We start from the raw sequence: 27,034 nt of genomic DNA, 5'->3' as shown, positions 1-27,034 counted from the left end.
CTGAAATCTCCAGGACGCCATGTGGCATATGCTATATATTGACAGCATTAGGTTATTCTTTTATGCTATTCATGTTTCACTTTAGAATTACTGGGCAGGCAGTACAGGCACAAATGGGAACTGAGGTATTTTTAGTAAGAAAAGAGAGTGTTTGTCATTATGCAGACTAGTTAGTGAAGAGTAAACTCACAAGCAATTAAGTTGAAATGCTTTTCCATACTGCTTTTCTCTAGAAACTTCGTGGAATCATTTCCTAAAACAATCTTAAAATTGCTGGTAATAAGGCACCCTGGTGAGATTAATGCACAAAAATCTTCAGTCTTTTTTTCTGCAGTAAGATGCATAAAATAGTGTAATGAAATGAGATGTTGAGCCACAGCAAATCTTGGACTCTGATGGCTATCACATTCCTTCCTTCCTCTCACTACCAAATACTGTTTTACCAGCAAGTAAACTTTCACTTGCAAGGGAAGATCAGCTGATTTATTATAGGGTTGAGGTAATATTTAAACTTCCAGGAATCTGTATGGACATTTGTGCAGATGTATTTAAGCTTTCGCCTGATAATAACAGGCAGATGAGCTAACAATATTCTGTATTATGTGGAGATTTCTGTAACCTAGTTGCAAATAGTGTTTTGTTTAATTTTTTTCTTTAATTTACATAAATTTATTACAGAAAGGAAAAAGAAACCATGCTCTGTTGACAGCTGCAAGACACACATATGCCTCTGGGTTTTTGCAAATAAGGAACTGCATTTCATTGACTATGAAAATTGCAATATTTCTGCTTTTGCAAAGACAGCTAGTTTTCTGATGCTTCTTTCTCCAACATGTTAAATTAGTTATCCAAATCTTACCTTAAAAGGGTTATACTGCATCTGATTTAGATGACCAGGTCAGAGACCTGATTCATAATTACAGGCCAAGTTTGCTCCTGTGAAGTTAGGCTGTGTGTTAGCCTGTCCTCCCCACACGGCTCATACCAGTACAGTATCTTTGGAGCAGAAGTTAAAGTATTTGTGTTTGGATTTGGTAATTTATCTTTAAACGTGTAGTTTTTTATCTTTTCATGTGAGTTTCCATAGAAAATTACATGCTGCTTGGATTATAGTGCCATGAAGTTACCTAAAAATATCATTTAATGGTATTTAATTACTGTAGTTAATAAGAACTGGCTCCTGTTTTCATATATGCAAGATGCATATAAATTGGAATGTTTGTCAGTCTATGATGTTTGTGGTATAAAAAGGGCAAGTAAACCTTTTTAGGGAAAAACAACTCAGATGAGTTATTTTTGTAATCATACAAGTGATTTATGAATAAAACATGCATGTAATGTTATTTTAATCGTGTAATTGCTCTATTATAAATGCATTCATGGTTGGGTTCTTAGAGCCATTATTTGAACTAAGTATGCTTTTCTCTGACTACTGGCTATGTTTGTTTATGTATAGCACACAAACTTTGTCTAGCGTTATGTGCACTTCTTTTTGCCATCTATGAAAAGTGGATTTTAATTTGTCATTTGCATGCTTTTCCACTGTTTATCAATAAGGCGAATCAAACTTAATTCTACAGCCATTGCTGTACAATAGTTTTTAACATAATAAGTCTTGATTTTCATATTCATCTCACTGATTTTCAAAGGGAAAATGAAAGAACTATTCACTGAATTTCCCCTGCAGAATGATAGTTTTGTAATAAGATTTTCTAGTTTCATTCCAGTGTATATGTATGAAGTTAACAGCTGTATCTTTACGCTGTTGTAAGTGTGATTAGCCTGATATAAACACCCTGTTGGAAACTAGTACTGAGCATAATTAAATCAGAAAACAAATAAAATGTTTATTAGCCTCCATCAACCTGCCAGCCACGTTCTTTTTAATGCACTCCAGGATCCCATTGGCCTTCTTGGCTATGAGAGCACACTGCTTTCTCGTGGCCGACCTGTTGTCCACCAGGACACTCAGGTCCTTCTCCACAGAGATCCTTTCTAACAGGTCAGCCTGTAACCTGAACTGATGTTTGTGATTATTCCTCCCCAGGTGATGGGAGTAACATTTAGAGAGTGCAAGAACAAAATTCAGAACCACTCCTAGAATGTCCTTCTTGTTTTCTGGGAGGATGCTGCTGTGGATACTTGAAATATTGAAAATAATTGCTTTTTATTGGTCTCCTAATTGTTCTGTCTAGTCATTGTGGTAGGTGGGAACAGCTACTTCTGTTTTAAGTGGTGAAAAGTATTACAGACCCAGAAAACTATATTTTCTTGAACAGCTTTATCAAAATAGCTAATAGTTGTTTTTGGACAGAGTAATGTGGGTAAAGAACAGTATATTCACAGAATGTATTTGGTCTCTCAGAACGCATTTGTTAGAGAGGCTATTTAGGAAGCTAAATCACATTGTGGTGAAAGTAGTTTTCCAGGATAGGATCTGGCTAGAGACAGGCAAGAAGAGAAGGAATAAAGTGTCAACATGCAGCTAAAGGTTAACAGCAGGGAGCCCTCAAGTATTCAAATTTGGCTTCAGACAGTACGTTTTGAAGTTTTCCATGAAAGGATGGCAAAATATGCAGATAGGTTTGCAAAATATGCATTTATTTAGGTGTGTCAAATTTAGGATGGGCAACCAGGAGCTTCCAGCACTCACTAAAGCTAGATGAATGAGCAGTACCCTACCAAGCAAAATAAATTGTTGAGAAGTTTAAACTATTGCCTGTTGGCAGTGGTAGGAATAATTCAAACATCTGCTGCTAGGGCTTAAGCAAATGAGTGAGGGAGCAGTGAGGGAAAAACTACATGGTGTCTTCTGGACACTTTGTTCAGAAGACTTGTGCTGAGTACACCGGTGACATAAGCAGGGTTCAGTCATGGATGTAATAAACCAGAAATGTACTGAAAATAGTAACCACTTTTCTGTAAGTAGTTTACCTATTCTTGGGAAGCCTATCTTCAATTGTAATTATGTAATATATATAATATCAAGGAAGATAAGTAGAAATGGAAACATTTGGAGCTTGCTGAACAAAAACATTGAGAAGGATTTGATTCAAATGATATGTTATTGATTTTAAAAGGATTTATTAGAATCTTTTTATTCACAATTCACCTGTAGAACTTGCTGCCTGAAGCTGGTGATGATATGGTAGAATTTATATATACAAAGATTTCATTTCTGAATGTATAATGGAAACATCTGTAAATATGTTATTTAAAGTATGAAATATGACAAGAGATCAAAATGCACGAAGGGTTAATAGATAAAAATGAAGGAAAAAAGCTTATTCACTCATAATCTAACTGTTTTTACTGTATCTTGTATTTTATTGTAATTGTCTATCTGTAGTTAGGTATGGATCATCTCCACTATGAGACTTCCTTGTGTGACTGCAGTGTCTTTATCTCAGGAGAGAGCACAAATAGTAACATGCCCTGCATATAAATTTAATTTACAATGGAGGTATCACAAGAGTCAATGCTCCTATTGATGCATCCCTGAATTTAAGTAGATTATTGTATTACATATTGTTATGATCTAGGCTTTTTATATAGAGAGTCACGATGTTAATCCTATTAAAACTATTTTTGTTTGATATCTTGTTTCAGTGTGATTTAGGGCTTCTCATTATTATTTCAGATCCTTTGTCATACTAGTACAGGCAACAGATTGAAACAGAATTTTCAATTTTGATTCAGAATTTTAAGACACCACTTGTACCCCCCTTTCCATGTGCCATGGTTTTGCAGAGGGAGAGGGAGAAAATCAGCATTTGGCTCTCTGTACCTGGACAGATAACACTATTTGATCAATTATTTGAGCAAATAGTTTTATTCTGCTCTTTGTATCAGTTGTATTTTTAACAGACATTAATAGGAGGCATTACTTTATGAGTGACCTATGTAGTATTAACATTGAAGTATAGTACTGATTTGTAATTTCTTTTAGCTTGATTTCATTAGTTCATCACAGACAGGTTTGTTTCAATGCCACTTGTCAGCAGTAGCGTAAATAGTAGAAGCAAAACAGGTTACTTTCTGAACCATAAACTTCAATCTTTTGGAAATAATAACCTCAATATCAGCATACTCTTGATAAAGTCATGTAGGCTAGGACAAATAATAGAAATCAAAATGTTAACATTAACAGACAATGAAGCTGAACTTTGTCTAGCGCTGTTAGCACAAAGTTATTATTTCAGCTGCAGCTAATGTTATTAATAAAAGATGTTAAATAAAAAATCTGAATTAAGTTATTTTTCTCAGTTTTCAGAAAATATTCACATGGATAGACATTCACAGTAATAATTTTACAGTGATCTGACTGTACACAAATCACTAAGCAATCTAATATTCACATCAGATCGTGGAGTCACTTTAGAAAGAATAGACATAATTTGCAAAGTTGAATTAGCCCTTGAAAACTGAAATTGAAAACCTGAACTCTGTATTTATTATGGTGGTTGTAATTCCTGGAATGTGTATTGGGAAACTTTTTGTTTATTTATTTTAATGAAAAATATAATACACTTTCCAATGCAGTGTTGTTCTGCTATCATGCAGTAAAGCGTTAAGTTTCCTTGGAGTTCTGTAGGCAACCATCAATTATACTTGACAATGTAAGAGGAAAAGCAGCCAAATCAGAACAGGTGTACGTTATTGTGGTGGTGATTATAAACTGAGTAATTTTGTTTCATGTGTTGACAGGCTGTAGAACTTCAAGCAACATCACTGAAAGTATAATTGTGGAAGTATGACTATGGAATTAAGGTTATAGTTTAGTTCAGTGTATTCTGTGCATTTTCAAATTCAGATGATAGTGTCTAGAGCTGCTCCCTTGATGCTGCATAATCCTCCACTCACTTTTTCTGACTCATGTTCTTTCTGCCCACTCTTTGCAGATTCTCTCTCCACTTACTGTAAGAAAAAGAAAATAATAATGCCTACGCTTCAGTTGTTTTGTTGTTTTTTTTCTTTTAATGGGGATAAGCATATATACTTTTTTAATTGTATAAACAGACATGATGATAATCTGACGATTGAAAATATGATGAGTGCTGTGCTGCTGCTGAAGTAGACAGTATACCATAGCTTAGATGAAGACACAGCTATTAACATAAAATGCAGGGTGAAAATGGTTCCCATTAAGGTTTTCTTGATTGCAGACAGGGCTATGCAGTTTAAGGAAGTCCTTTGCACATCTAAAGCTATTCAGTACAGGTTGAAAGCTGTGGTGTATCTGCCTTTGGGAAAAATCTATCCGTTGCTCCATTGTTGCTCAGGGACTGCAGCCTCCCTCCTCCTTGTTTATCCCATCCATCTCAAATGGAGAGAACCGTTTGAAAAAGTTCTTAAAATGCAATTAGTAGTAAAAGGAGTGGCCATTATCCTACATGCAAATGTGCATGAGAACTTCTGCACAGTGCAGTGATGGAGTACTGGAGCAGGCTGCCCAGAGAGGTGGTGGAGTCTCTCTCTCTAGAGATGTTCAAGCCTCACCTGGACATCTATCTGTGCAACCTGGTCTAGGGAGCTGCTTTGGCAGGGGGCTTGAACTTGGATGATCTCTGGAGGTCCCTTCCAACCCCTATGATTCTGCGACAGCTACTGATAATGCATGATATTTACTTAAGTACTGGTTTTAAGGTATAGACAGGAATGTAAATCCATTCTGGCTTGATTAAACAAAATCTCTGAGATATGTGGAACAAGCAGTCACTAAGATCTAGTGTCCAGAGCTGGAGAGAAGCAGAGGGAGGTTGAGCATCTGCTCCCAGTCTGTCATAGTCTGTAAGGAAACCAGCCGAGGTGTCTTTGCTGTATAAACTGCATTAATAATGCTTGGCTAGTCTTGTGATGTGTTTCAAGACTCTCTAATGAAAAATGCTTCAATATTTTTGTTGTTAGTATTACATAGAGGAATGATATTTACTTCTAATTACAAATAATTAATTGTATTATGAAGCAGCTGAGAAGGGAGGTTATAATCTTTAATTAATATCTGACTCGATCTGTTTACTTTCTAACAGGAATTCATAGAAAAATGAAGTGATTGTTTTTGTTTCAAACTAAAATTCTGAGTAAGAACAATTACATACCAGACTGAGTTCTGCATGCAGCAAACAAGGAAACAAAACAAAGAGATGTTATCCTGTTCTATTTTCTTCCTATTCAGAGCATAATTTCAAGAAAGTCTGTGTCTTTATGTCCATGCCTACTGCCTTTCCAGAGCATGAACCATTTTGAAAGTTAGCAGAGAAAAACCACGAGAGATCAACTGCTCTCCGGGGGGACTGACCTGACATAGAAATTTGAAAATCCATTGTTTTGTGACCTTTTTTTTTGTTGTTTTGGAAGAATTGGATGCAGGTGGGCACATGTTGGCAGCATTATCAGATCATTGCCTGTGTCCTTCTCGCCTGAAGTATTGAAGACAAGACAGACCATTATATTAAGATATATACAGTCTATTACTGAAAGCTGTCAGCCTGCAGAACTCAGAAACAGTAAAACAACATCATTTGCAGTGTGAGTAGCACTAGATTTTTGTCAACGAAGAGAATCTGTGTGAAGGGTAGTCACAGCTGTTTTTCACTTCCAGGTCAAAATAGCCTGAACACTCTGATCCTAATTTCCAGGAGACATGAGGAATCCATGGTACCATCATCCTCCCCATTGAACAGATTAGTCTGCCTGCCTCCTGCTATGGTTTCTGTGAAGAACAGGAGCTAATGAATAAAATTTAATTAATCAAGTACTTTGAGAGATAGAATGCAACAGAGTTCTCTAGGAAAATAATCTTTTCTTTGTAGTGCTGGCTTCCTTCACATCTTGTACATAACACAGTCATGACAAATTTTTTAAATGCTTGACTAACGAATTCTTTTAGATTTTAAAGGAATTGTGATTTCAACATGAATAATTTGCATGTCATGTTAGTGTAAAGCATGTTTGTAAAGATCTGTGGGAAGTGCAGGCCATTCATGGTTTCTGTCTCTACCCCTCAACAGCAGTGGCATTATGTTTCAGATTTTCCAGCCTGGTCCTGCACACAAGTGGGTGGATGCCACCAAAGGGGCACGCATTGTGTTTAGAGAGCAAGTTGGCAAGCTAGTCTGCTTTTCCCCCCACTCCTTCCCTCTTTCAGTGGCTGTAAAGCTGATACTGAGAAAAGTGGATTTGTTGCAGCCATCACAGGTCATGCTTATTTAGTGAGGAAATTGTTAAACGCTAAGGCCTCCTGTCAGCATAATATCAGTGTCCTACTTTCATACTGCTGATATACAAGCTGCAGCATATGACAGACCTCTGTAAAATTCAGCCAACCTTTTGAAATGCTTTGATGTATGAATTAATTTCAAAGGTTAAACTTTCTGAAACACCCTTGTGGCTTTTACGGTAACATACACAGCATGCTAGCGCTACTACCTTAAAAGCTATTCTTCCTTTGAGTTTTGTAGGACGCTTAGTATTTGGAAAAATCTTATGTTCCAATTGAGCAATCTGAATCAAACAAAAAGGAGGGAATGAAAATACAAAGAGTGATTTCTCACTTCTAATATCAATAGGTTTGTCTGTATTCATATTGGCGGCAATGATGGAGAGATGAGTCCTAGGGAGTGAGTGCTCCAGCCGTGGTTTGTTCAGTCCACTGACATGGAATTAAGGGTTTCAGAGACAGCCAAGTATTGCCCACTCAAGAAGACTTCTCAGGGAGGTCTGGGAACATTCTGAACTGGTCACTGTGAAAGCAGGAGTCTTCACTTTATTACAAAATCAGATAGCATCTGTGGTGTAGTTAGTGGAAATTTCACAAGACTGCTCTTTGACGATCTGGAATCTCTCACTCTCATCTTTTTTAAAATAAACTCTCCAACACTTACTTCAAGTAGTAAAAAAAATAGCTAATGTCTTGAAATATATTTTTTTTGTTAGGTCTGGGGAAAAACAACCGGAGTATTTAGGAAAAGTTGTTTTAAACTTGTTACGCATTTGCTGCTTTGCTGTACTTTACTTCAGCCTCAACTCTGCAGCCTATAGGCTAAAAGCCTGAAAGCAGCCTCTGAAAATTATGAAAGCTTAAAACAAAAGGAAGGCTTTTCATCACTAATTTATTTCCAATAGACTCTGCAACTATTATTTACTCTTCTTATAGTCAGTATTACTACCGTCAAGCAAAACAGCATTTCCTTAAAAAATAACACACTTGAGCTGATGGTTAACCTGAGAAAACTAATGATGCTGTTGGAGCACTAAAACAGTGCACTGTTTTGATAAACAGTCAAGTAGATTAAAGGTGGTGAAAGAAAGATATACAGTAATTCTTCAGTTGATATACATTGCTTTAGTGGCATAAAAAGAATGTGAAGTTAACTGTGTAAAGGTAATCTCTCTTGAACAGTTCAGTATGGTTTTGACAATAAAGGGCCCATGGAGGTCTACTTCTGGAAGATATGACCTAGAGAGCACTTTCTTTTCAGTCTCTTTTGGTAGGCTTACTGGGCAGCTGAATATAAAGTTGGTGATACTTGTGATGAAAGTTGTGCTAATCTACCTTTGAGATCAATAGCGGTCATGTAGTTTAAATCTTCTAGTGAATCCTCTCATTGAAAAAAAAAAAACCCAAAAAACAACAAATTCAAAGTTACAGTCCTTCTCTGAAAGATACAGAAGCTCCTCAGGCCACTGAAAACTTCAAGTTTCTCCTTAGAAAGGACTCATATCCCAACCCAGTTAAGGTATTTCACTACAGATCTTGAGCTAGAGGTTTGATTCAAAGGGCCATTTTAGAGTATTGTAGTAAGTCATAGAATCATAGGATGGTTTGGGTTGGAAGGGACTTGTAAAGATTATCTTGTCCTAACGACCAACACATGCTCTGAGTGAATGAGCAACATGTCAAGTTATAGATTGTCAGAACTGATATGTAACTGAATGTTTCATTTTCAGGTATCTGTTTCATTATTATTGACTAAATGAGCCTTGTAATTATCACAGTGATTTCTACCATTTATAAAACTGAGAAACAGGGAAAGGCTGTGTTTTCAGGTGTCTGCTACTTCTGAGTAGTTGACGTTGAGGCATTCTTTTATTCCAGGATGTTTTCCAAACAGTTTAATCCCTATATATTTTCAAAGTTAATATTCCTTTGCAAATCTTTTTCTTATGCTAGCATGCAGCATCACTGCAGTATGTTAGCTAAGCTACATAGCAGGTGATTTCCATTTTCGATCCTGTTCCATCTACTGTCTGGCACAGATTTTATTGTAGTTCTGCCAGCTACCTTCCCCCTTCAAAGCTGTTAATTCATTTTCCTGAATTCATTCAACAAAATGAATCTTGGAGATTTATGCTGGAAACAACACGTTGATAGTGTTTGTTTTTCCTTTCTGTTGAAGATACAAGGAAGTAGAAGTATTAAAATGTATAAAATAAGCATTAAATTGAGTAAATGCACAGGTAAGAGGCAAAGGCTGCAGATACTGAGAAGGGAAGTCTTTGAAAATGTTTTATTTGAAACCTTTTAGAAAGGGGAAGATTCCCTTTTCCAGAGTACATATTGGAATTTTTTTAATTAAACTCCTCTCCAGAAGGAGCCCTACTTAAATAGATGTAAAATGTTCGGGTTACTCAGGAAAAAGGGATAATGAATTCTTCAGCTGCGTTTGTAAGTGAGCCTGTTATAACCGTGCATTTTAACTAACCAGATGAGTTGAAGAAATGTTGTCTGTGTACTGCAGCATAGCTGTCAACCTTTGAAACTATTGCATTTCCTAACAGAGGACCTGCATTTATGGACTCATTTTCAAGAATGTAAAAACTTTATTTGGTAGAGTAATTAATAATTCAGCTAATGTGAAATTAACCCTAGGCAAATCAGCTTTCTTTTCACAGCTTAAGGACATGTCCTGTCTGTTCTAACCATATAGTGCTGCAGGAAAGCATCGATACAAAAAATTCCATTCTCTGTAGCTAATCAGAAACCTGCTACAGCAAGGTCCATAATTTGAGATACATTCTGTTTTCTTATGCATAAGAATTTTTGAACATTATGTTAATTTTACTTAAAATTGATAGTATGAGTTCCTGTGGAAGGTATAGGCATTCAAAACACTGTTTTATTTTTTATTAATATCCTGAGTATTTGAGCAGAATTTCTTCAGCCTGTCATTTTATTTGTTTCTTCTCTACTTGCAGAAGTAATGTAAATCTATTGAGAAATTTTCTCTGATATTTCTTCGTTCTAGTGTTACTGTTGGAACTGACTTTGTAAACAAGGCTTCACTGAGCCCTGCAGAACTTGGTAGACTCAAAATCAAAGGCATCTGGTTTGTGTTCTTGTATGCTCTTAGGTTTTTTTTCTTCATCCAAGGAAGTAGGCAGTCAAAAGAAGGGGACTCCAAGCTAGAGGAAATAAAGGGTTTGGGAAAGAGAAATCTGAAAAAGAAATCAGAATATTGATATTTTTCCTTTCTATGAGAAGTAAGCCAGCACTTAGGATATCTTGCAGCTGGGAAATTTCAATAATAGCCTTACTTAAGGCTAAAAGCACATACAGAAAGTCCTGCAGTCCCTACAAAAGGATCCTATAGTTGCTGAATTGAAATGACATAAGTTTTGAGGAGTGTTTTTTTTCTTCGCATCAGAGACCGTGGCCCTTCTGTGGTCAAACCATAGTTCACTTGTGGTTCATAAACTTCTTTCCATTGCTTTTCTGAACTGATTTAAATAAAGGACTGTCCAAAATAATCATAAATTTTTATGAGCCTGGGCATGCTTTATGGTCTACTGTTAGTTTTTTTATATTACTACTTAAAAAATTAAAATGCTATACAGCCTGAAGTGTCATTTTGACAATTTCCTCTGTTCTGCATAAGGCCTCATTGCTCATACAGCTTATAGAACAAACTCTTCTATGCTTTGTTTCTGAGGCAAAACTTTGGTGCCTGCCAGGTAAACTTTATCATCAGTTTTAGGCAGCCACACTGCTGAATGTCTAAGGAAAGACCTGGAAATATTTTTTCAAATGAACTCCTAGAACTCTGCAAGGAGCTATCAGATTTTTAACAAGCTTTGACCAAAGTTGTCTTGGAGTTCAAATCAACTGCAGATTGCAGCAGGGTAATGTAGCACACTAGATGTTCTGGGAACCATCTGTGTTAGGGAAAATCAACCTCTCCCTTTCTCAGAAATGGCAGTCATGCTCCAAATATAAGTATGCGCATGTTCACAGACATGAATATTTTGGTATCTTTCTCTTTTGGTATTTGAAGTGTTGACATAAATGTGGGACAGCTTCTTAAGTATATGAGCTTAGGTGGAATTAATGAGCACTGGTAATAAATTCTCAGTATAGATTCTGTATGTACGAGCCTTTTCATCATCTCATTAGTGAGTTTGAGCCATTAACAGCTTGAAGTGCTGAATAAGGTTTTACATTTAATTGAAGTCCTCTGTTCTTTGCTGACAAGATGTGTTTTGTATACTTGATGGATGTGATTAGTGTGATGAGGCTTTTTTAAGAAATTGTCTTTGCTAAATTTAGAATTTGCCATGTTAGTTTATACATGAAGCTGGAGTGTTCTTACCAGTAGCAAAGTAGGTTTGAAAAAAATGCATTTTATTATTACTTATCTTACAACTTCTATATCATAATATACTGTTACAACCCAAATACAGCATGATTTTAGATTTGTGAATGTAATCTATAGTGTTATGATTGCGAATTAATTTATACTGCTGCAGAATACATTTTCTTCTATGTCAGAACACATGCTGTAGCTTATACAAGCTTATATGCTTCTGGATAGTAAGGAGTTGTGTATATTCATTTAAGTTACAGTGCTTAGTAAGCTTTTGGAAAACCAAACTTCTGGACTTCAGTATACACAAATTAATGTCAAGTGCATACCACTCACAGTCAGATTCCCTTACAATGTCATTTTTTTTTCTGCTCAGTCTGTTATACAGTAGCTTGTCAAGTTAATATTTCAAGATTTTTTCTAAAAAAATGTTATATGCAAAAATTAAGATATACATTAAGTATGAGAATGTTGAGATGCTTTGGCTGTTGTTTGTAAACCATAGAATAAATACGAGCTCTGAGTTCAAACTCTCAATTACAAGAGCTCAGTTACTGGCAATTGTATGCGGAATACCTCCCAGTGGTTACTGTGGTAAACTGCCCGTTTTCTACATATATATTTTTTTAAATTAGAAGAAAGAAGATTTAATATATGAGATTCTGATTTGGAACACTAGTTCCCTTCCCCCCCTTCGCTCCATATTCTCTGTCATAATCATGTATTGCCAATGTCATTAGGGATGAAGAGAAATATATTGTCCAGCATTATTTATGCTTGAAGGAAAACTGTTCTTTAATGAAGACAAGTTACTCGCTTGTAATTAGAAGTGGTAAGCAGCTTTTGAGCTCATGTAGTAATGCTGCTCACTTTGCTGCTGTCTCACATTTATATCAGTAGCATAGTTGGGAAACTGTTGTTAAGGATTGATAAAATTAGGGAAGACTAAACATTTAGTCCTAAAAGAACTAAGTGTTTTGGGAAAATACCAGTAGCCTTAGGAAAAGTTCTCACTGAAGTTTCTACTAGTGTTGTGATCCTTTCTTGGAAGACGGATAATAAGTGTATTACACTCTGAGTCACAGGGGTGATGTGAAGTGAAATTATTTTTTGAAATTATATTTATATGAAATATATATGCATTCTGGGTAGTACAGCGTGTTTCAGGAGAAGCTGGCTGATATGAAGTAATGTAGAGTGAAGCCTGCACTGTTCTGAGGATGTGACTCATATTACAGATGGCTGGAAGGCTAACACAGTGATATGACAGTGTTATATTACAAAGCATAGTGTACTACTAAATAAGCTCTGATGTGCTGGAATTATTATTTGATGTTACTATTTTTGGAAGAGGAAAAGATTATCCTTTTCTCAAACTTCAGCTAAACATTTTTATATAAGGTTACTCTGTTGTTAGCAGGAAATATGGGGAATAAGCTTGTCTGATTAAAAATGGATTCTTGAATCTATAGCAGGTTTTTAAACTGAACCACAGATGATACTTTTCTAAGGTCAGTTAATTTTAACTGTGTGGCAAGAATTAGTGTCAGTCCCTCTTGTAGTACTTCAGTAGACAATTTCCAAGTACATATCATATTTTTGATAAACATCCCACCCAATATTAATAAGATCTATCTACCACCATCTGCACATGATTGAGGTACAGCTGTTTACTTTGATTTCCAAGAAAACTTACACAAATGTCCTGCAAGGTGATATTTAATACCAGCTTTACAAAGCTTGTCAGAGCACTTTGAATAACTAACAAAGACTCCTGTTTAAATTTCACTCTTGGGGGAAGGGGAGAGGAGTAGCCCTCTATCAAATATTTGTGTCCAGCTATTGCAAGAAGTGAATGTCATCTGTGGGCTTGAATTCCCATTTACAGATGTTGAAAATATTCCCTGCTTTAAAATAAACAATTCTGTCCACAGGGAGCTGAAAAACAGGAAACAAATATTATTTAAGGTGCTAAAGTAAAAAATATTTCTTTCTCTATTACTGCAGTTTGTGTTTTGTAAACTGCATTCCCCTTTATCACCTGTGGCTTCAGCACAATTTACTGCAAACCAAAGGCATTTCTGCATAACTGGAAAAATTAAAAAATATGCAAAATGAAACAATGTGTGAGCTGGAATATACATTATAAAATTTGTAATTTGGAATAAAGAATCCAATTATGATGGTTTTGTTTTCAGTGGTGCAGAGATTGTATGACTAATGCATTATTATTGCTTATTATCAATGCTCTATAGAAACACATGCTCAGTTTTTCTTCATCCATAGCCATTAGTAATGATGAGGCCAATGGAAGGAAGAATTACAAAGGCAGTCTGACTGTTTTGAGCCTGTAACTCTCCTGAGTTACAGCTGGACTGACAGAAGAGGCTGGCCATCTCATTGCATTATTTTGAAGTTGATTTGAGAGTTTTGTAGTATTTAAAGAAGTGGGAAATACGGTGCTTAATATAAAATCAGATTCCTGAGTTCTGCAGCACCAAAAACCACAGAGTTACAGTTAAAGAAACATTATTCAAACATGCAGTATGTTGTTGCTGATCACAAAGGGCACTGTAGACCCATCATCACAACCCATGTTTTGCCACGAAGCACAGATTAAATAGCAGGGGAATGGACATAGAGTAATCCATGTTATCAACTAGTAGTATATAATTGCTGCAGATGCTGAATGTAATCATCCAAGAAGCAACAGTACAGTAAGATGAAAAGTATTTTCGTTATTTCTATGTGAACTCGTTCCCACAACTTCAGAAAAAGCATGTTACATGGGAAGAAGGCATTTTCTCCATTTGATTAAATGAGGTTTGAAATAGAAGTTACTGAACTTTTTTTTTTTTAAGGTGCTTCAAAATGCCCAGAATCAGATAATAGCAATCAAAAAAACCCAACCAAACAGAAAGAAACGCTTAAAAATACTTTAAGAAATGCACAAATGCTATTATTTCAATACTGCAATTTTAGCTTAGAATGTGATTTCGTATCTTTTAAAATTGCTTGCTTAACTTCTGGAAAATCTCAGTGTTCTTTCTTGACTTTTTACTGGTTCTGTTTATATGTAGCCTTTTTCCTGACTCTTTTCTGCTTTCCATCTCGCAGTATAATTATGCACATAAATATTAATGCCATAAAAATGCAAAATTTTCATATAGTTCATATATCCCATTAGGGGATACAGCACAGCTATGATACATGATGTCCAGTAGTACCTTCTATAGTTGTCAAGTGAGAATAACCATAATAAAGGCTGACTTCATGATTACTACTCTTGCAGGCAGCTGTTAATATAAAAGTTGCTTGCTCATTTGTTCATTTTCTAGCAGTAAGCAATGAAGTTCTTGACAGACTGAGCTAGTTATTTGATCTGTTAGTTTGAATGAGAGAAGGATTTGCACGTAGATCAGGAAGATGATTTTTATAGTGTTGTAGTGAAGCAATAAACCTCATAGCATATTCATGTCTTCGCTTAGAGTGTAAGGTTTCCTTTGTCTTTATATTAATGAAGTCTGTACTTTGAAACATTTTGAGATTTGCAAGGTTGAACTGTAATTATGAAGTCCTATGTGATCTTAAGTCCACTACTAATGTTGAAGTAATAGAAACATAACATTCAATCAAGAGCCCAAGGTTTGGCGTGGTCAACGCTTAAGTCACATAGGAACGTAGAAAGCAACTGTTTTAGGGATTGAAAAGACGTATTTGAGGGATTTCTGGAGAACTGTTTTTGTGATTAGATCTTTAGTTTCTACATGACAAGCTGAAGAGCTTGTGAGAAACAGTATTATTAAATTATAAGAAAGAATTGTTTTTTTCTAAAAAGTTTGCTTGATTTCATTAACAAAGACTTTTAAAACTGTAGTTTTCACAAGGATATAAAATATTTCCTGTAATAACTACTGTAAATTTCATTTGTGTGTGTAGAAAGGAAGGCTTAATGAAGGAGTAGGTGTCTTTCGTCTGTTCTTAGTAAATAGAGCTCAGTCTTAGATTTGAATACTAATGTTGTAGCCATGATAATCATGAGCAAGGCAAGAGTTTTAGGGAGGTGTGATCTCTGTAACGAGTAGGTCAAATAAAACATACTATCCCTCCTTGCAGATCTTTGCTCATGATTACCTTTACAAGGCTTGCTTCTAAATTTGATAAAATTCCTCTGGTAGGTAAAATACTGGCCATCAAATTTCAACAGTCTATCATGGTCTGTCTTGAATATACTACTACTTATTAATTTATAGCCTTCTTGCTGGTCACTTTTTGTTTTTATTGCATCCAGTTTTGTTCCACTCACCGTTATGCCAAGAGATAGTTTGGCTGTAGCCCTAAGGATTACATTAAAATTGTATCATGCTGCTGCCATAGCACCAATTCTGGAAAGCCTAGCTATGAAGAAAAGCAAGGGCGGCATATTATCTGATAGTTGACCCTGAGTGCATAAAATATAAAAATATGATTGTACTTCATTCAGTGTGGAATGAAATGTGAGGTCTCGTGCATCTTCTGAAGGAAACTAGATTTGACTGCTATCTTCAGTAGCTCTAATCCTTATTTCATTGACTTGTATCCTTCACTGTATTTTAAAATACAGCCAGTGGCACTGAAGTACCCTGAGGCCTAAAGTACTTGCGACAGAACATACCAACAAGTTGCTACAAATAACCTCTGCCCAAGAAAATATGCTGTGTACTCATGTCATTGGTAAGTTTTCTGTTATTTGTACCTTAAACTTGTAAAAACGGAGTGGGTCCCCTTTCTTTTGACATCTAATATTACTTTTCTCATTCTTGTAAAAATAAACTTTTTTTTTTTAATGCTATGCTGCTTCAGGAAATTGAAGTAGTTGTTTGTAGTCTGAATTTAATGTCACTTAGTTGTTTTATAGGTAATAAGTTCTAAAAAAAACCCCACAGTTACAGCTCCTGTTTGTACTGTTTAATGCTTCTAGCCTTTTAATGACTGTGGATCCTTGCATACTGGATAGCCCTTTTTTTTGCTAGCATTCACCTATTCTTATTTTCTCTGTCATTCACATTTGCATTTAGGTTATGACTCTCATAGACAGAGATGAAATTAAAACACAATTGAGTGCTTAGTTGCAAGGATTAGCTGCTGTCATCAGATTATACAGAATACAAAGTAAAAAGGCAAACCTATATGCAATAGAGGCCTGTGATTAAACTAACTACCCACTGGATGTCACTATTGTTCCACGGAAATTCATCTAAGAGAATATTTATCTAGAGTTGAATGGCTGATGGAAAAGACCTTTCGTTTGCAGTAAACGGAGAATTTTTAATTGTGTTTGCAGAAATATTGTATATTTATGTTCATTTTTGCAATTGAATTTTATATCAAGGTTTCCTAGTTCATATAAAATTAAAGAAAGCAAGCAGTAATCCATGATGACTGTGTAAATGTAGATAGTGAGTAATGAAAGCCTACCAGCCATCAGAGATGCTTGCATTCATTATATTCAAGACACTTGGTCTCATTATTATTCTCCTACTCTGCAATTGCTGGAGGTAATCTCAGCACAGTGAATGAACATTACCAGTCTGCTTGAATTTGCTTAGTACGTTAGTTATTTTCTTCTCAAAAAATTTCCATTCTGTATTGTCTAGAATTCTAAAATATTCAAGTATTTTAAGAGCCAGTGAACAGCATCTCAGTCTTTCAACTGGAAAACTACCTAGTCCACAGGCTAACAGGATGTCTTTGGAGAAAGAGACTGGATTTATCTTCCCAGAACTCAGCTGGTGTGTGATCTCAAGCAAATTACCCCAAGTCTCTGTTGTTATCTCCTTTGCCATCTTCACAACACGCCTCATATAAACTTTTAACATGAGAGATTGTTGCAAGATCTTTGTAGAATAGCTAGCAGAGGATGTGCTGAGACCTTTCCAGATTGTTGGGGTGCTTCTATAAGATAAAATAGTCTCGTTTGGTGATTCTACTTGACATTTCTATTTTCATTGTTTAAATAACTCTTGACTGCTAGACTGATGAAAACTGTCATGAAGGAATACTGCATTTTTTCTGTATTGAAATGCCTTTGTCTTCAAATGGTAGTTCCAAAGCACTTGGTAATGCTAGATAAGACTCAAGGAAAGGAATAGAAGTTGGTTTAAATAATAATAATAACAACAACAACAATAATAATAACACCTATAAATGCATTCTTGTGCTTCTTGACTTGGAATACAAGGGCAGTGTCAAATCCATTAAAAGACAGGCAAGTTATAATAGGCATTTTGTCACATGTTTTGCATCTCCTTCCTCAAACTGGTACCTGAAGAACCTGAAGGAGGAGTAGGGCTTTAAAAGCCATCATAGCTATTGCACACCCTCTGAAGATTTCTCAGCATCAACCCAGGAAGGCTTTAAGAGTTCTGTGGGAGAATGGCATCAGAAATTCCAAAAGACAAGACAAAGTGGGGCAAGAATTCTGTATGCATGTTGTCTAGGCTAAAGAGAAAGAGACAAGAAATTTCTTTTCTGAAATCTCTGAGGCTTTATCATTTCATTTATATTTAGGTATAGGGCAACCTCTCACAGGAACTGGAAGTTGCTCAGTTAAGTTGAGGTTGTTTCCTACAAGATGATTAAAATTTGTGACTCTGGTGGCCTAGTCACCCCAAGTCTTTTCTGTAGTGTTTAATTCTACAGTAGTGGGATTAACATTAGTTTGTGTTGTCTTTGTGCAGTTTAAAGCATGGGTTTTGTACGTTTTAACGTGCTACAAAACTGGTTACAAATGTTTCCTAATCCATAGACACTAGAGTGGGATTTAACAACTCAATTCTCAGGCCTCAGGCTATGCAACGAGGTTCAATTGGTTGTACTGGGCATTTTATTTTGTGTAATAAGACAGCAGCAATAGCTGCAATTACACGTTCATTTGTGTTTGGTTCATAATCAGTAATACATAAAGTCTATTCTTTCTCAGGCAACAAATAACATAGTCGATCTAAGCATGTCTACTTGAATGTAAATGTGCTGAATTTTTGTTATTTTTGTCATCTGTCTATGATTAATGACATACTGGCCTTATCTGCTTTTTCAGTCCCATAGTTAAACATTTTTCAAAGGGAGTTAGTAATAACTTTAGAGGAACTGATTTCTCTAGGAGGATATGGAATTGATTTTTTTTCTGAGTACGGGGATAGTTATAGCAAGGCATTAAAGAGACTTTGTAAGTCAAACTCAGTTATTCACAACTCATTCAAAATCATTATACATTAAGAAGTTTTAAAATACGTATTGATTTTTGAAGTAACAGAAATTCTCAATTAGGGTTAGGTTACCTAATATATAATAGCCTAAGTTAGGTTACATATGTCTCTGTATGTGTGTATATATGTATATTTCTGTGTATAAACATCTGTATGTCTGGGGCCAGATCCAATTTTTTTTCTAGTACCTAGTATTAGTCACCACTGCAGACACTAAAGCCTGTAAAAGTACAGACATGGTTCTTATCAATAAATTTATAGCAAATTTATAATCCTTCAGCACAGAGATTACCAAGGCTTGCTGATGTAAAACTGAATCCCTAATAGCTAAGATAATTCTATTTATATTGACTTTCAGTAGCAACTTTTAAGCTACAATTCAGCTTAAAAATTACAGTCTGCTCAGTGCTGCTACAACATCTCAAGCGCTTCCCTTATTAAATGTTCAGGATCCCCTTTATATTTAACAAAAGGAGGTCTCAGTGTTGCAGGGTTCAGAATAGTCTCAAGCTTCTGCTCTTAGCTATTTCCTCAATGCAGTCCTTGAAAATGAGACCGGTTTCATTGTATGATATAATAAACAACAACACTACCACCACAAAACCCAAATACCCGTCAAGAGCATTAGGTCTTTTAAAGAAATGATTCATAGCTTTGTTTTTGTTGTCTGTGGCACATTTCAAGGTGATTGGCTGTTATTATTATTTTTCTAGTAAAAATTCCATAGAGCATCCTGCTAAGGCTTTGCTTCCTCTAATCTGCTGCAGTGAAACAGCTTTGTAGAAACATTCCCTTCCAAGTGATTGAAGATGTGCAGTTTACTAAGCCAAATCAAGTTACAAAATAATTACATTACTAACTCTACTTCTATATGGGGGCTGCTGTATTATTTCCAGAATGAAAGAGAACATTTGTGTTCAAAATACCATCAAAATACATAGAATATGAGATTATTTTTCCAAATACTGGGGACGCTACATCTTAAGCTACTGGGGGGGGGGGGGAAGCTTTTGGAGAAAGAGGAAAGGGAGGAGCCAAGTTAAAAATCTGTATTTTGTCCAAAACAACTGATGAATATCTTCACATTACGAGAATTCAGATACTCAGTTTTAATGTCATCAGGCTTTTGGAAAGAGAAAAAAATTATTTATCACTGTTCTCTTTAAGTATTTTTGGATGCAGTGTTCCTAGATCAGTGAGTGACAAATATTCTCTGAAAGCTCTTTTGCAGTTGCTGTTTTTCCGTTTGACATTGATTGCAGTGAAGCTTTATTTAGTTATTAGAGAGACAGTGTACAAAACACATCGCACAACCCTAACAAGCCCAGCAAATAGAAAGAAATAGAAGAAAATGGCAGATGTAATTGTTTCCTCAGCTACATTAATGTCTTTGACAGTCTTGAAAAGAGAATTTCTAATGAGCACTTGTACAGATGTGTGCAGGAAGTGGTGTCGCTTTTGCTACTGCACATTTCAGTCCCTCTAATTGCATCAATAAGGAATTTCTGCTCCTCACTTAATGAATGCCTTTTGACTACTTTCTGAATGGCAACTGGGTGTAAGGGATAAACACTGGCACCTTTTGTATGAAGTCTCATAAACAGGTTTCAATTAGTAGTTATCAGCCATAGAAAAACTACTATAATGCAGTAGAATTTAACCCCATTCTACATTTTTTAAGTTTTTATTAAGTCTACTTTGCTTTTGGTTTCATGACTTAAGCCTGAGACTGTTTTTGTTATTATATCATGTGTTGGGCAGAGATCAAGCAGTTTTTCAGAGCTGCTCCTGCACCATTTCTTGACTTGGAAAAATCAGAATTCCTATGATGCTACAGTACCTTAGCTCAAAAAAGGAGTTACAGAGCATAGTCTGGGAAGAGGGAGGTGGGTTTGATTATTTTTTTTTTCCCCTTCATTGTTGTCATTTTTCTCCCTAAACAGAAGCACAGTCACTGCAGGCGCAGTGGATTAGTTATGAAAGAAGTTTTCTATTTAAAAACAAGCAAGACTTTAATGAAATCAGTAGAGGATTTGTACAATAGGTATTGTATTAAACCAGAGCTCAGACTTCACATTGATTGTGGAATTTAAATTTCAATGAGTTGATTATGTATGAGAGTAAAATGACCAGTATTATGAATGTACAAAATAAGTGACATGGAAGAGCTGTGCCAGAAAAGTGAGAAAAACGTTCCCTTTATAGTCCCTAGAGTTCAATAAAGCACCACTATTTCCCAGCTTTTAAAAGCTCTTTTATCACAATGGTTCATACCTCACATTCCCTGGAGCCTGATTTGTTATACGTGCAGGGTCCTGCTCCATTCAGCAGCATCTCACTGGTCTCAGTGTTGGTAGGTTTGTAATCTACATAAAATTCCTGTGTGCTTGGAGTCATTTGCTTCAGTGACTGTCTTTTCTTTTTCCTGTGCCTTCGCATGAGAGAGCGCTGCTGCAGCTGCTTCATACTGGCTGGGTAACGCTTCCATGACACATAGATTACCAGCAGGATCACAAGCACAGACAAGAAAAGGGCCACGCTCCCCGCTATGATTTTATGGAAGGAAATGTGTTCTGCATCGTGCTCGGCTTCAGAGCTGGATTCAGTGGCTCCAATGGTTGGGGGCAGAGGGGGCTTGCTGTCGTGTTTAGGCCTGGTGAGTTTTGGTTTAAATGTTGGCTTTGGGAGAGCTCGTGCTAATTCAAACCTTTCTGTGGTACTTTTGCCACAGATGCTGTAGTTTTTCACTGCATCGACAACGTTCACCCCCTGCAGCTCTTTTGGGCTGGCACAAATTATTGTGTTTTCCCTCAGCCCTTTAAAACTTTTAAGCCAGTTTACCAGAGAGCAAATGTTTCTGCTGCATTCCCATATATTCCCAGCAAGGCTGATGTCATTGAGGGATATCCAAGAGTCCAAAATTTCTTGACCAATAAACGTGAGCTTGTTTGAATCCAGGTTGAGGCGCTGTAAATTGGGCACGCACTGAAAAACACTAGGTCCACTGAAAGCTTCTATTTCATTGCCAGATAAATCAAGCCTTTGTAATGAGCTCCAGGTCCAGGACATAGTTTGTCCTATCACACTGATTTTATTCCACTGTAAATAAAGGTTTTGAAGGCTGACTAGCCTTGGAAAAAGTGCCAGGTTGAGCTTAGAAAATTGATTGTGCTCCAGGTGAAGCTCTTTCAGTCTGATCATGCCTGCAAAGACATTTCTTGCTAAACTTCGGATGCGATTATAACCCAGGTCCAACAGTTCAAGGTTTCTACAATCTTGAAATATTCGAACAGGGATGGTTCTCAGGGAATTGGACCGCAAATGTAAACTCAGCAGCTTCCTTAAGCCCCTGAACTGTTCGGATCCCAGAGACTGCAGCTGATTGTATGACAGATCCAAATTCCGGAGATTTGTCACAGGTCTGAAGGTATTATTAAGAAAATAGGAGATTCTGTTGGAACTCAAGATCAACTCTTTTAGTCTGCGTATTCCATTGAAAGCATTTTCGTCAATATTGCTGATGTGGTTATGGTCTAAATAGAGCCAGGTGAGTTGATTAAGACCTTTAAATTGATTGTATTTTAGTTTTTGGAGGCTGTTATATCGAAGGGACAAACCTAAACAACCAGCAGATATACTCGAGGGAATCTCCTGCAATTTCTGAGATTCACAGTATACCATTTTGCCTTCACACCTACAGCCCTTAGGGCATCCTCGTTCAGCAGAAGAAAGCATTGTCAGTAATACAGTAGGGGCTATTACCAGAGCTACAGCTGATCCGCTCAGTAGCCTAATTACATTGAAACCTGGAAATAAAAACAACTTAGAAAAGTTATCCCCCCACACATCAGTCATTTCTTTTAATCATGCTAAAATCTTTATGTCAACAATCGTTTTAAAAATCTTGTCTCAACTACTTTTCACATTGTTTTCTTTACTCAGATTTTCTTAAAGAATGCCTTTATAAATACTGGAAAAAATACCCAAACAGAACAACAACAAACAGTTGGGTAAAAGGTGTAACCCCTAAGCAATTGAACTGTAATCACAAATTACATAAAGGTAAGTCTATGGAGTAATTAAAGCAGAGGCTATGCAGTGGCTATGAATTGTATATAAAAAACAATAACATGAAAAACATACCCATCCTTTGTGTTGTTCAAAGGTCGTCCTTAGGTCTTTTGTTTTTTGCTTAGTGTGCCACAAGCATGGCAGCCCCTGTCAGCTGCACTGTAGTGAGTCAGGGCTCGCTGACACCCAGGAAGAAAAATTGGACCCCTTGGGAGATGGACCGATTTTGGAACATTATTCTTTGCCAGCCACGCAGAACACTCCAAGAATAAATCAATCCCAACACAGCATTCGCAGCAAAATGTCAAGTTCTTCCTAGGTAATAGGATCTTCATGGATGTTACGTTTTTGCATCTTTATAGTTAGGAACCTGGCTCTTAAAATTTCTCTTTATAAGAAAGCATTTTAGATTCCTCCAAGCACCGTTTAGCTATCTGAATTCACACATCTGTATTCCGTAGCACAGCAGTTCCCTTACTTAGCACCCGATCCGGCTGGGAAGCTGCTTCGTAGCATAGAAGGTGGTATAAGCCCGTGCAACGAACAAGCACTGCTCACTTCTGCGTACCGTCATTCTGAAAGCTCCGTCCGACTGTTGCTTTGGTTTCAGTGAATGCAGTCTTATGTAAAGCTGCCCCCAGTGGTGAAGAATATTATGGGCATGTGCAGAAACGTCTTCCTTTTATCTTGCAAATGAGTAAGCTCTGCTGGGAAAAGAGTGATTGTTCTGAGTGACTAATAGGAGCAGACTGGTCAGCTTCAATGTAAATTAGTGAGGTATACTTAAATACCCAAATCCTCTTAGCCTCTTTGACTGTTTCTGAAAGCAGTTTTGCATCCTTGAACTTAATTGCTCTGTATGCCCGACTGAGACTTTTTGTCTGAAAGGCTAACGTGACATTTGTAGGACACAGATACAGATTTCCAGTCCTAAGGGTTGGGATTTTTTCCCCCTCATTGCATTAGACGTGCTCACAAGACTTTTTTTGCAATAACTCACAATTTTTTTTTTAGTGAAGTATCAGCCCCTCAGCGTGTCTCTTACCAGCAATTCACTGGGGACACTATACAACATGAAAAATGTTTTGGTGCTGACAATTTGCCTTTTTACTTTTTTCTCATCTGTTAAAAGGCATGATGCCAGAAGGTTGGAAGAGGGTACTGTGCTCGTTTATTTCCCAGCTTGCTGTTGCTATGTTCCACAACGCAAACACTTCAAACCCAGGCTTCCATAATCATTGCAACATGGGGACTAAGCAGCTTGCTGTGTTACTTTAATCTGGTGAATTGTTTTTACTGTGGGTAATGTCATGGGCAGAATTTTATGTGAAGGTCAGGTATGCAGAATTTTTTTATATGCGTGACACTGGACTGTCACGAAGAGCCTTTTTCCCTCTACTTTGTTGGCTACGTGCTGCAGAAAAAGGACACATCCTCTCAACTGTTGTGGTAAGATGTGGACACAGTTGTGGTAAGATGGCATTATAGCAAATGCACCATATTAGCACTCTTCCTTCACCAAGAAATCTGCAGTCAGAGACGGTGATGGAGAAGTGTAAAGCCTAAACTCTTTGTAATGTAAAGAGCATGCAAAAGCCTGAAGCATGCTACTCGTTAGAAGGGGAGTTCAATGATACTCCCTCAAATGCAACCGGACAGCTCTGCTGTTCCTCTCTGAGGAACCTCACAGCTTGAAAAAATGTGGTTTGGATTTTGAGCGCTCAAGAATTTAAAAGAAGGCAAAACCTAAAGTTTTCCGTGCTTAAGGCCAGTGTTGCCTAGTGCTTAGTCTGTGAATAACATCAGGCTTAGAGCGATTGCACTAGAGAATTAATTCACCTACCTACAGTGACTAAAATAAGGAGCATAGTTGCCCCTGGCTAATAACAACTGTGAACATTTTTCATGTCTCCAGTCAAAACTACTTATTTGCATCACACCCCACCATGAGAAATTTCTGTACTGCTGTCAGTTCTGTGGTGATTGTAAAGGGATAATTCTTCCCTTAATTTATCACCATCTCCCACTCTCAACACAGCATGACTTTAGCTGTTGGCTCTGATCCATAGGGTTGGGAGGCCAGTGAAAAAATGCAGGATGTGTTGGGCACTGTGATAGTCTGGAGAGCCATTTGGCTGGCAGGAATATCATGTGCCTGTCCTGATGTGCTTATTATAGGTGTTCCATCACTGCCTTGAGATCTGTATGTACTTGATGGAGAAAGACTGGCATCTTTGGAAGACAATTCAGACCTTCAGTAAGCCAATTTGTCTCCCGGAACTGCCACTCTTCCTCTGCTGACAGAAGAGGATGCCGGTGACAAGTGAGCTCTTTATTGAAATGGCTCAGCTTCCTAAACTCACACGGGGTGAAATTAAGTCTGAGTCTTCATCTGGTTCAAATGTAGCATGTAAAGCTTCAGATACCTTCCAAATTATTACTCAATAAGAGTTGTTACAACTTACTATATGAGTTCAATCTGATTCTTCTTCTCAGGCTTTCATAGTTCTCTGGCTTTTCCTTCTTTGTCTTCTTTCTGTATCTTCATCGTGGAATTAACAAGTAATTTTTCTGCCACCATGAGTCAGCAGGGCTTCAGTAGCTTTTGCAGGGTTTTAATAATTGCCAATACAATGGACAAATGTGAGGGAACAGCCACTCTTTTACCATGAGTTATTTTCATTTTTCTGAAAGGGGTGAGACATCAAGAGATGAACAGTGAGAGCATCAAATCTGTATTAATGGATTGCCAAATTCAATTTTCTTTGCTGAGATCCTTTTTGAATTACACAAGCAGGAAAAGTGCCAGTGTCTGATAAACAGTTTTTTAAAATTACATTTCTGTATCTTCATACAGTTGAATGGTTTCTTTTCAAATTGCTGAAATAAAGCTGCTCCCAGTATGAACCATTTCAAGCAAAATTTCAGCACAATCTGATAGCCATATTATAAGTGATGAAAAATAGGGCAATAAGTTAAAGCTGCATTTTAGATAAGGAGATACCTTTTGTAAAGGATTTAGCCTTTGCCTTGTGTCAGATACAGTTTATATATCTTTGCAACCCCACTGCGTTATCTTCTAACTCATGCCACTAGGAAAAAAAGATCTCGAGGCCCAACTGGTTAAGTTGGATAAGCTAGTTTTAATATCACAACTCCCAGGTGCCTAAAAATGACAAGTTTGTTACGGGATTGGTGTGAGTTTAACTTAGACTCCGTGTGAGTTTGTGTCAGTTCGCTGCTGTGGTCAAAGAAGTTTTAAGTTCAGTGTCTCAATGCTAGGCAGACCTGCCTGCTGTACTAAAGTAGCAGTTCTGAGTCAGGAGTAAGAGGTAAAAGATGCAAATAGTAGAAGTCTCCGTGGCTTCACACCAACTCTGAATGCTGATTGGTGCTGAGAATCCATGTTATTCCTTCTGTTCTATCTATGAAGACAGAATTTTTACAATACTGAAAATTCTCTTTGGACAAATATTTGTGTACTCTCTTACACAGGTTTCAATTTCAGCCTTAGGTATAAACTGAGATGTCACATACCTTATGAGTTTTTAATTGTATGCTTCCATGATCACTCTGATTTGTTTTCCTGTACTTTCTCTGAGGGTACAAATAACTTATATATAGACAGATATGTTGTTAAACATGTCTTAATGTTTGTACAGGTGAAAAGCCAGTGTTGGGCAGAGCCTATGATGAACATGTGGTCTTCTTGATCAGTGTGACAGACAAATAAAAGATGTTTTGTAATGGTGCAGTATCCCAAGGTAGAGATCGCTCAGGTGTTTTTTTTTCTTGATACTGAACTTTCAGTAGACTATCTATCTGGATATTGTTCTATGTGGATTTGCTTGCTGCCAGCCTCTGGAGTAATTTGCTTTAATTTAATTTTGTGTTTGGTTTTGGTTTTGCTTATTTAGTTAAATTTGAGTATGTTTTTCTTTTTACATTCATCATGGCTGTGGTCTTTGTGCCCTGCCACAACGTGCCTCTGAAAAGCTAATTACTTCCTAACCTGAATTGCAGCCAGAATAGAAATGCTTCAAACAAAAGATCATGTTCACTGTGAAAGCTAGTACCTCCACAGAGCTGGTGTGGAATTGAACATGTTATAAAAGAAAAAAGGTGAAAGAGCAG

At 36.8% G+C, this 27,034-nt stretch overlaps 2 protein-coding genes across 2 annotated transcripts in view; one reads left to right on the top strand and one right to left on the bottom strand.

Moving 5' to 3' along the window:
• Nucleotides 1-22,819, bottom strand: part of LRRTM3 (leucine rich repeat transmembrane neuronal 3) — a 75,189-nt gene extending 52,370 nt beyond the window's left edge. Inside the window, exon 1 of the mRNA XM_065746802.1 lies at nucleotides 21,104-22,819. Coding sequence (XP_065602874.1) covers nucleotides 21,104-22,684 — 1,581 coding nt within the window. The 5' untranslated portion in view covers nucleotides 22,685-22,819. The remainder of the gene's footprint in view (nucleotides 1-21,103) is intronic.
• CTNNA3 (catenin alpha 3) overlaps nucleotides 1-27,034 on the top strand; it is a 367,000-nt gene that overhangs the window by 144,906 nt on the left and 195,060 nt on the right.

Source organism: Cyrtonyx montezumae, unplaced genomic scaffold, assembly GCF_038088225.1.
Source record: "Cyrtonyx montezumae isolate F1298 unplaced genomic scaffold, pur_monq_1.0 scaffold_4, whole genome shotgun sequence".
Lineage (NCBI taxonomy): Eukaryota > Metazoa > Chordata > Aves > Galliformes > Odontophoridae > Cyrtonyx > Cyrtonyx montezumae.
Note: the sequence above shows the minus strand (reverse complement) of the source record. Positions and strands in the feature narration are given on the sequence as shown.